At 45.5% G+C, this 11551-nt stretch overlaps 1 protein-coding gene across 2 annotated transcripts in view; it reads left to right on the top strand.

Annotated features, from left to right (window-relative positions):
- Window positions 1–11551, top strand: part of SAG (S-antigen visual arrestin) — a 35345-nt gene that overhangs the window by 20437 nt on the left and 3357 nt on the right. The window contains exons 13-14 of one of the 2 annotated variants that reach the window (XM_059730879.1): window positions 954–977; window positions 1448–1506. In XM_059730879.1, coding sequence (XP_059586862.1) covers window positions 954–977; window positions 1448–1506 — 83 coding nt within the window. The remainder of the gene's footprint in view (window positions 1–953; window positions 978–1447; window positions 1507–11551) is intronic. The other variant, XM_059730880.1, reaches the window with a different exon arrangement.

Consider the following 11551-nt stretch of genomic DNA (forward strand, 5'->3'; position numbering starts at 1 on the left):
GGCTCCCATTTCATGGTGTTTGAAGTTCAGAAACACTTACCCTCCTTCCACAGAATGGATTTGGAAGACTAACACTTTATAAACTTTACCTGACTGCCTGAGAGAGAAATAGCTCATTTTGCTCACTTAATTCTTTGTGCTTATTTGTGTGTAGGAGGAGGTAGACAAGGTTATGGATATGAGGAAAGGACCAGTAGAAAGTGAAGTCAGTGGAGATGCTCTTGGAGTTTTAGCATCCAACACACTAAAAAATAATGATGTTCTGATGGACAGTCTCTTATTTCACAGTCACGGACCGACCCTTTTTCTGCAGTTACTACCATACTCCTTTATATTAAAAGGAGTATTGAAATCATGTTAAGAAAATTAGGCAGATGAACGCCCATTGAATTGGTGAGGCTTCCTAGTTATATTCTCGCCTGTGTGTTCCATTCCATTTCTCCTGGCTGGTACGACTATACAGTATTTAGGATTGAATAGCACTTCTTATCTGCAGCCCATATCTTTCCACCTCATTTTTGTTTTTTTTCTTTTGATTTACTGTGCCCCAACTTCCAGTATCACCTGCAGAATTGATTGTGGCTGAATTTACATTAAAGATGTCTACCAAAGTTTGGTTTTTAAGAACCATGCAGGATACAGAGATGGGCTCTGGGCTTCTTAAATATTACTGGTTTATTTAAAACCTCCGGAAGGCCTTGGAGCTCAGGACTGTTCTCCAATGAGCAGAAAATATCAGTTCTGAAACAGATGCATCATTGTGTCAAATGACTTACAGCAGTCACCTGGCAGTGGTCAAAGCCACCAGATTATTAATAGTTTGAGAGCTCTGGTGCTGGATACTGAGGGAGGGACTGGGACAAGGGCAGGTAGGTGGGAGGCCATGTGTTGTTTGGAGGGAAAAATGAAGCACGGCAGAAGTTTAAAAGCTCTGTCTTTGTTTCCTTACTTAGCATTCTGGGAGATATCATGTCCAGGTAAAGGTTCTTTATTTTCTTCTTTTTCCAAACTCTACAATTATAGATATATCACTTTGCTTCCTCACCCTTCCTCAACTATCATTCCTCTCCTGCCTCCCCAACCCCTTAAAACTGCTCGAGCAAAGGAATCTAAACATGCCAATGGGATAAGCTAAAGCTTAGGCATCGATGCAAATTGGGCTGTGAAGTGTGTTGCCTATAGCAAAGAGCAAGAAAAGAATAGTATTTGGCACATCTTATGCTAAAACCAGTCATTGGTAGAGGAGGTTGACTACAGCTGGATTTTGGATGGATAAATCTGAGCGTGCGTCTTTGGGGACTGATTATAGCTGAGGTTAGGGATAGGTGGTGCTGGATTCTAGATCAGTGAGACTCAGGGTTGGATCAGATCTGTAAGGTGCAAACCTGATTGAAAGGACAGTTATACTGGGCATGTGGGTCTGATGCTTTCTCTTCTCTCTCCGCAGTGAAGTGTGCACAGAGCTGCCATTCCGTCTCATGAACCCCAAACCTGAGGAGAATGCAGGTCAGTAGTGCCACATTTCAGCTTTTATTGCTTATGTAACCAGCCACGAACTCTTGCATATGATGATGGTTGCTGGAGCGATCATGATTCCTACTATAACAGAAAACTAGCATGAGAGCAAGAAATATGCCAGAAGTAAGTGTGGTCTGTTCATCAGCTTCATCCAGGAAGGAAGGTGCTGAGGTAACATATAACACTATCACACTCTCTCCTTTATTGCACCTAAGCTTACCTCTTTGCTGAAACACACGGGGGGCTTGTCTCTTTCAGGGAACATTACATAGAAATTAGCGTAAGAACTTAACTATAAAGTCTATTGTAAGGAAAAACCCTGAATGTAGATGTTAAGACTTTGGAGTCAGACTCCAAGTACCATAACATTTCCTAATAAACTTTAAATACACACAAACATTGCAAATGCTGGAGTCCTTGTGAAAGCCTTTTATTAAACGGGTAGTAAATCTGTTGCTCTTTCTACATACTTTCCCATTTTGTTGCTGTTACTACTATTTTAATGCAAGGCTTTAATAGGACCTTCACCTTTCTCAAGCACATGATTATAACCACAACTCATCTCATCTTCAGAGATTTCTCCATATATAGTACAGGTCAATTGGACTTTTCTGAGCTTGAGGAGAATGGTAGCATCGCTCTTTGTTTTCAAGTGCTTCAGGGCCTTCATAGTAAACAAGACTCTGATCCTTATAGCTAGCAGGATTCTAGCCCTTAGGTTAATAACTGACCAGTCTCTTCAGTTGCTAGTGAAACAATTATCTGTAACCTATACTAAAATTGTCCAGGTTTTAGGAACCCGCTTTCACAGCAAACCTATTTCTTAGTCCTGTATGGGTCACCTGTTGAGTACACAGGACTATATTTGTTGTATGGGAGTTGCAGGACTGCTTGGCCAAAAGGAAAATAACTTATCCAGCTTAAGAAACCACCAGTAACTGCCACCCCCCTTACCTATGCATATTTCTAGGCCCTTCTGAGTCACCTTGCCCTCTGCATGTATACAGAAATCAGTGTTACCTCCCTACTGCTGTACTTCTTTCTTTGAGCCAGAATGCTAAGCATAGCATATAAGGCACATGGGTTACATGCAATCTTGCTCTCAAACAACATGGTCGTTGCTCCTCAGCACAGAGTAACAACTGCAGTGGAAGTGTCAAAATGAACCAAACAGACTTCACATGTAGGAAAAGTGTTGGAGGAGGAGTCAAAGGATAAAGTTTTTTATTGGGCTAAGTATGTTCTAAATAGAAGCCCATACTTGAAAGGGACAGGCTTGAATCCTGGTTTCTTTTTGTCAATTATCCTTACATTGGAGGAAGAAAACCACACACATTGTGAAAAACAGAAATCAATGACCAAGACAAAGACTAAAGCTCCCCTTCACATTAATGTTTCCTTATTAGATAAAACTGGATGTTTTCTTTAACCTGTTTGAGGCCAGAGAGTGACTTGGGGCTTGCCTACCCTACAATAATGTATGGTGCTACACTGGGCTAGCAGAGCTGTATTGGGTGAGCCTCTAGTAGGAATACAGGGTACACCAGGAGAAGGGGGTTTTCTGCTCCCCAGCACAATCTAAACCATTAAGTGCTTCTGCCAATGTAGCTGTGCTCACAGGAGGAGTTTTGCCTCATCATCACTATATCAGTGATTTTGTTTTCATAGTTTCATAGTAGCTAGGGTCAGGAGGGACCTGATCAGATCATCTAGCCTGACCCCCTGCCACAGGCAGGAATGAATGCTGGGTTCACAAGACCCCAGACAGGTGATCATCTAACTTCTTTTTGAATTTGCCCAAGGTAGGGGCGAGGACCACTTCCCTAGGAAGTTGGTTCCAGATTCTGGCCACCCTAACTGTAAAATATTGCCTTCTGATCTCTAACCCAAACCTATTCTCTATCAGCTTATTACCATTGTTCCTCGTCACCCCAGGTGGTGCTGAGGAGAACAGGGCTCTTCCTATTTGCTGATGATCTCCCCTGATGAGTTTGTAGACAGCCACCAGGTCCCCCCTCAGCCGCCTCTTGCTGAGGCTGAATAGGTTCAGGTCCCTCAGTCTCTCCTCATAGGGCCTGTCCTGCTGCCCTCTCACCAAGCGGGTCGTCCTCCTCTGAACCCTCTCCAGGCTGGCCATATCCTTTTTCAAGTGCAGCGCCCAGTACTGAACACAGTACTCCAATTGCAGTCTGACCAATGTTGCATAGAGGGGAAGTATCACCTCTCTGAACCAGCTTGAGATGCACCTTTGGATGCATGACAAGGTATGGCTGGCCTTGCTTGCTGCGGTCTGGCATTAGTGGCTCATGTTCATCTTGGAGTCAATAATGACTCCAAGATCCCTTTCCACCTCTGTGTTTTCAAGAGGGCAGCTCCCCAGCCTGTATGTATGCTGTGGATTCCTTCTCCCAAGGTGCAGCACCCTGCATTTGTCTATGTTGAACCCCATCCTATTCTCGTCTGCCCACTTTTGTAGTCTGTCTAAATCTAGTTGCAGCCTCTCTCTCTCTCCCCTCAAGTGTGTCCACCTCGCCCAACATCTTAGTATCATCAGCAAATTTGGACAGCGTGCTTTCAACCCCCTCGTCCAAGTCGCTGATGAAGCTGTTAAACAGTGCGGGCCCAAGGACCCAGCCCTGGGGGACCCCGCTACTCACATCACGCCAGGTTGAGTACGACCCGTCCACCACTACTCTCTGGGTGTGCCCCATCAGCCAATTTTTTACCCATCCAACTGTGTAGGCATCAATGCCACAGTCACCTAATTTATTGATGAGAATGGGGTGAGAGTCAGTGTCAAAGGCCTTCTTAAAGTCTAGAAAGACTATGTCCACAGTGACACCATCATCCAAGGATTTAGTTACTTGGTCATAAAAGGCAATCAGGTTGGTCAGGCAGGACCTGCCTTCGATGAACCCATGCTGATTGCTCCTGAGCATGATCTCCCCTGCTGGCCCCCCACAGATCCTCTTGATGATTCTCTCCAAGATCTTCCCGAGCACCGGGGTGAGGCTTACGGGCCTATAGTTACTTGGGTCCTTCTTCCTCCCTTCCTTAAAAATTGGGACCACATTAGCTAGTTTCCAGTCCTTCAGCACCTGGCCAGATGACCACAAATGTTCATACAGCCGGGCCAAGGGCTCCGCGATGACCCCTGCCAGCTCCCTCAACACCCTTGGGTGGAGGGCATCTGGACCTGCAGATTTAAAAATGTCCAGCCCTTCCAGAAGATCCCTAACTACATCTGCACTGACCCAAGGCCTGACAGAACTATCCCCGAGATTGTCCCTACCTCTGGTAGGAGGGATGTCCCAGTCCCTGTTCAAGAAAACAGAGGCAAGAAAACTGTTAAAAATATCAGCTTTCTTGTCTGGTGTAGCCACAAGATTACTATTTGAGTCTTGCAGGGGCCCTACATTGCCTGGTGCCCTCTTCTTGCTCTCAATGTACTTGAAAAAGGACTTTTTGTTGTCCTTAATCCTGGATGCTAGCCTGAGTTCCAGCTCTTCCTTGGCCTTCCTAATAGCCCTCCTACACTCCCGGTCTGAGGAGGAGTACTCATCCTTGGTGATAGCTCCTCCCCTCCACTGGTTGTATGCCCCCCTTTTAGTCCTCAGGCATTCCTGAATGCCCTTGCTGAGCCAAGGGGGGTTCTGAGCACTCTTACTCCCCTTGCTTCTCTCAGGGACTGTTATCCTTTGGGCCTGGAGGACCGTCCCCTTAAGGTATGACCATCCCTCATGGACTCCCATCTCCTTTACCTTCTGGGCCCTCGGTGCCTCCCCCACTAATCTCCAAAGCTCATTGAAGTTGGCCCTTCTGAAGTCAAGGGCTTTAGTCTTGCTGTAAGCCCTTGACACCCTGCACTGGATAGTGAATTCCAGCAGGTGATGATCGCTATTGCCCAGGTGGTCAAGGACCTGCAGTCCCCTCACCAGGTCATCCCCAGTGGCCAAGGCCAGGTCCAGCAAGGCATTACCCCTACTTCATACTCCCAGCTAACGTAGCCAGTGGACAAAAACTTCTCTTAAACTCTTAGGGATTGCATTTTAGAAGTCTTTGCCTATCGATTCTTTGCTTAAGTCACATAGTACCCCTGAACTTAAGTAGTTTCTTGAACTATGTCAAGCTAGATTCCCCAAGGGTAAAAATCTGCAAAGTCCATAGGCAATAACTATGACTGGCGAGCATCCCCTAGTGGCTGTAAAAAAAAAAAAAAAAAAATATAGCAAGGCAAGCTTAACAAATGAGAAGCAACGGCAGGGGAACTCCATGTTATAGGTTGAATATTTCTTGGAACAGAAAATCAAAGCATTTGCACTTAATGCTTGCTTTGTATTGATTCCAGAAGGTAGAGAGAACCACAGAATGTGAGAGAGAGAGAGAGAGAGAGTGGGGACTGGGAGGCATCAAACTCTAGGCTCCTTATTGATTTTTAGGGATGAGATCAGAATAAATTCAGGATTCCCAACTCCTTGGATTTTGTGCATCTCATATTCAGTCTTTTCTTCCTTAAAGGCTTAAAGCCACAACTGCTGTGTCTGAGTTTGCATGAGGATCTCTGGTGGGAGGGAGGTGGGTGTTTTTAGCATCCTTAATTGCAAAGGAAAGCCTGGAAGTATTGAATGAGTATAATCTGAAGGCAAATAAATAAAACCCAAAATCTATCTCTCTCTCTCTCTCTCTCCTTTCTTTAGCTGAATGATTTCTTTTGTGCCCTGTCTCCTGATTGTTTAACACTTGGTGTTAGCAATACTGCAAATTCTTCTACAGCCCACTCTTTGGTTAGAAAGCTCTAGCAAAAATGGTTTAGAGCATCAGGAAAAAAGGATGGGAGGAAGATATTCTTTCTAAATACATGCAGAATGCTTCAAACTGAGATCAGTCCCACTTTAAGGCTATGGCTAACTCTCATTCTGATTTGTGTGTGTGTAGGGTATCCCCAAAACATGCTGGCAGGAGACTTCAGAGAGGAAACACAACTGCAAAATGTCTTTCTCGTATCACTCCCCACAATGCATTTTCTTACCAAGGAAGTCACCCACATATTTGCTTAAATAACAGGCTTCCAACAGTTTACCCTTGGGTTAGGCATGGTTCAAGCATTCCATACAGATGGAAATAGCAGATTTTCTACAAGTTAACAACAACAGGGTAGTCTTGCCAGCAATCCTGTTGGGAACCCTAAAAGTACTTAGTTGGGGAATGAAATGGTTTAATTTAAAAGGAAAATACAATGGACAAAGGAGAATTCCTTTGAAACCTGCATAGGAGATTTAGAAACTGTAACTTATTGTCTTAAAAATATAGGATAAAACTAAACCTGGCAAATGAAGATGGCAAACTGAAAACCTACCCAGATTCTACAGTATCTACATTTCTGTGTTGTCTCTCACCACTATTCTTGTTTGTGATTTCATGCTTTTGATGTGCAATTGTCTCTCCTCCAGCTTATCGCTGAACTCTGAGAAACAAGATGTGCTTAATTAGTGAAATAGCATCTAATTTAGAATCTAGTGAATCAAACTTAATTGCAGAGACTGCGCTGAAGCAAACAGTGTTTAGAGAATCGTAAAAGCCCCACTACTTAGAATAATTCTTTTTCAGCTGATTGGGCAACTTCTATAACAGGGACATTCAAAGGCTGATGAGTAGGGACCTTGAGATTTATTCTGTATCTTCATCTTTCCCTTTATCATTGCTAATGAGTCAGAAGTTACCAATTGAACCCCCTTCCTTATTCCCTAGCTCTTCTTTTCAGAGTGTAGGTGAGAGAAAGGAAGGAGATTTAAACATACCACCCTATAATGCCAAAATATAGTGGGTTAAAAAAAAAGAAAAATCTAGATAGAAAGGAACAAGGAAATCACATTAAAGTGCCCTCATTGGATTGATGTTAATCCCCCACCTCATCCATGCCACATATATGGGGTGAGTAAATAAACGTAATTATCATCAGGATTTAATTGTGCAGGGCTGAATTGGGTCTATAGAACCTCAAACACAAGGGCAAAAGGTATGAGCGTCTAGAGCAGTGGTTGACAACCAGGTTGTGGGTTGGAATGACCCAGCTCAGGCCAGAGGTGGGTGGGAGGTACCAGGATCCAGCTGTTTTTCTCCACAGTAGCATGGAAAAAGTCCCTACTACCAAACACCACTGAAGCCCCATGTTTGCAAGTTGAATCAAATGGCTTTGCAAGATTGATCTGGCCCCTGGGCAATAGATTGCCAATCCCTGTCCTAAAGGAAGGATTAGAGGTTTTGGTCTTTTTCTTGGATTATGTTTTGTAGTAGAGCAACTTTTTTGGAATCAGTGGTGCTGGGCTCACTTCACTTGCAGGTGATTTTGCTTCTCTTTGCTCCTTGACACTTGCATTTTGAAGTATGCATTGCAGGGCTCATTTAAAAATGAAAAGTTGATATGCCAAATTATGGAGCTATTGCTGGTATCTTTTTGATGTTTTGGGGGGGTGGAAAGAACCTGATGATTACCTTTCCTTTCTAAAATTGATTTATAGCAGGAGTGGGCAAAATATGGTTTGCAGGCTAGATCCAGCCCACAAAGGGATTTTGTCTGGTCTGCAGTGGGTCCCTCAGTCCCAAGTGTGCAGCAGAGCTGGGATGGCATGGCAGCTGGACTCGCTTCCTAGCAGTGGCAGCTCCTTCCAGCCACCACTGAACCCAGCCCCACTGCCTAGGCACCCCAGCCCACCACTTGAGGTGGAACCCATATGGGCAGGGTGTGTGGCTGGGGGGCTGGGAGGTGGCTGCAGGTGGGTGGGGAGCAGTGTTCAGGAGCAAGACAGATGGGCAAAACTGGGACCTTTAGGGTGGGACTGTGAGGTGGTGACAGCACAGAGCCAGGATCTGGGGCAGAGCCGCAATCTGCTGCCCGCATAGCTCTGTATTGGGCATGGGTTCTATAGTCAGGGGTATGTGGAGAGTGGATTGCAGCTCTTCCCAGGGAAACCTACAATGTCACCACCCCAAGATCCCAGCCCCAGACACAGCTCCCTGGCCACCCATGGCCTCATCCCATACAGCTGCCTGCACTCCTTGCCCACGCACGTCTGAACTGGTCTCCATGAGTGATGACAGCATGGGGCCAGGGCCCAGAGCAGAGCCACAATCAACTCCCCACATGCCCCTGCCCACAGAACTGGTGCCTGTCACAGGGGCATGTGGGCTGCAGATCACAGCTCTGCCCCGGGCCTCAGCCCCTTGGATCACCCCATGCTCCCAGCCCTACCCACCTGTCCCGCCTGACCTGCTCCCAGATGCTGCTCCCTGTCTGCCCATGACCCCATCCCAGCTGCCCAGCTGGGCATGGAGCAGAGTCACTTAGAGTTTTGGTGAGCTGTTACGTGATGAGGGAGGGAGAGGGGCAGGGTGTGCTGACCTGGCCTGCGACAGCTCACCAAAACTCCCTATGTGGCCTGCAAACCCAAATAATTGCCCACTCCTGACTTATAGCCTCACTACCTAGGGTTCTCATATGCTGTTGTTTGTGTTGCACATGTGTTGGCAGTGTAAGCTTTTTTTGATCAGAGCAGTTAGCTAAATTCAGGATCATAGATTCATAGATGTTAGGGTCGGAAGGGACCTCAATAGATCATCGAGTCCGACCCCCTGCATAAGCAGGAAAGAGTGCTGGGTCTAGATGACCCCAGCTAGATACTCATCTAACCTCCTCTTGAAGACCCCCAGGGTAGGGGAGAGCACCACCTCTATTACAGGTTGTTTCAGTTTGGAGATGTTGCAGCCAGGTCTTTGCTGTTGTGTTATTGACAAAAATGTATAAAGCCTTGTTCTTCTGACTGCAGCAGAAATAAAGCAAGCTAGCATCTGTCCATATAGTTCAAGTCGCTTTCTAATCATTACTTTTCATAGATTCATAGATGTTAAGGTCGGAAGGGACCTCAATAGATCATCGAGTCCGACCCCCTGCATAGGCAGGAAAGAGTGCTGGGTTTAGATGACCCCAGCTAGATGCTTATCTAACCTCCCCTTGAATACCCCCAGGGTAGGGGAGAGCACCACCTCCCTTGGGAGCCCGTTCCAGACCTTGGCCACTCGAACTGTGAAGAAGTTCTTCCTAATGTCCAGTCTAAATCTGCTCTCTGCTAGCTTGTGGCCATTATTTCTTGTAACCCACAGGGGCACCTTGGTGAATAAAACCTCACCAATTCCCTTCTGTGCCCCCATGATGAACTTATAGGCAGCCACAAGGTCACCTCTCAACCTTCTCTTGCGGAGGCTGAAAAGGTCCAGTTTCTCTAGTCTCTCCTCGTAGGACTTGGTCTGCAGGCCCTTAACCATACATGTGGCCCTTCTCTGGACCCTCTCCAGGTTATCCGCATCCCTCTTGAAGTGCGGCGCTCAGAATTGCACGCAGTATTCCAACTGTGGTCTGACCAGCGCCCGATAGAGGGGAAGTATCACCTCCTTGAATCTATTCGTCATGCATCTGCTGATGTACGATAAAGTGCCATTGGCTTTTCTGATGGCTTCGTCACACTGCCAACTCATGTTCATCCCTTTCCACTTCTGTGCCACCCAGCAGGTCATTCCCTAGGCTGTAGGTGTGCTGGACATTTTTCCTCCCTAGGTGCAGCACTTTGCATTTCTCCTTGTTGAACTGCATTCTGTTGTTTTCTGCCCACTTGTCCAGCCTGTCCAGGTCTGCTTGCAGCTGTTCCTTGCCCTCCGGCGTGTCCACTTCTCCCCATAGCTTTGTGTCATCTGCAAACTTGGACAGAGTACATTTCACTCCCTCATCCAAGTTGTTTTCTTAGAGCCATGTTCCCAGTTGTGAAAACTTTTTAATTTTTTTGCAACTCTCTAGTTGGTCTAATAAAAGATATTGCCTCTACCACAAGAGTTCTGACTGCTTTTGCCTTTAGACCAACACAGCTACAACCTGTGACCCCTTTCTTCTCCTCTGATACTTTTCTCTTGCTCACCTCCAACAGAAAGAGACATCTCTACCAATCAATGCCTTAGCCCTGTGTTTCCCAAACTCTTCCTCAGCATGGCCCTTAGCTCCTAACCCACAGCACTCCCTCCCTCCTCCCCCCCATTCCTGTGACTTTTCATTCAAGAAAATGTCTAGCCATATTCAGGCTCCAGAGAACTTTAGCTACATCATAGCTATAAATAAATGGCAGGAGAAAGAGAAAAGGACAGGAATCTGAAAGACTATTGTTGGCCTTCAGTTTAATGGGTCAATGGGAAACAAAAACAAGCAGCTGTTTTTAAGTTGAAATTATAGTTTACGTGCAATGTTGAGTGTAATCTTACTGGCATGTGCTGTGTCATGGGTTTATACTATGTCATAGTTTCCAGCACTTGCCTGTGTTACAAGTCAGTGTTTAATTAACAATGAATATAAACCTAAATGAAACTGCCTATTTTCTCCCAGCCCAAATTGTGAAACTGATTTAATTAAGCACTTGTAGATATCACGATGGTCCCCCTCCCTGCGCCACCTGCCCTGTGGCCCTGGTCACTGAAGCACTTGGGATTACTGACCTCTCCTAGAAGAGACAGGGTAGCTTCATTTATTTAAAAGCTATACTCATTGGAGCTAGGCTCATGAGAAATAGATGAGCAGCTGTTACTGGGTGAACAGAAGTGACCATCAAAGCAGCAGCCAGCAACCTCTCAGCAACCTTTCTCTATAGCCACAACACAATACACACTACTTAATCGCTGCTTTCCTGAGGTATGTCCCAGAAAACCAAATTATAGATTCATAGCCTCATCAAAGTGAGTGGCAGCAAGTACTGCTTCACTAGGATAGGATTAGTAAAGATCCATTCCTGTAAACACCTGGAACTAGTTATAAAGGATTAAGCATAAGTTTTTAAGTGAGTGTAGCATTGTGAGCTCTGCTTTCTATAATATCAGAGCTGCAATATAAGGGCTGAAATCCCATATACTATGTCTAGTACTTTTTTTTTTCCCCTTGTTCTGTTTCATTTCCTTAAAGCTTATTAATGGCCTCCTCTTCCAATCAGGCTGATTACTTAAA

Source organism: Alligator mississippiensis, chromosome 7 (assembly GCF_030867095.1).
Source record: "Alligator mississippiensis isolate rAllMis1 chromosome 7, rAllMis1, whole genome shotgun sequence".
Taxonomy (NCBI): Eukaryota; Metazoa; Chordata; order Crocodylia; family Alligatoridae; genus Alligator; species Alligator mississippiensis.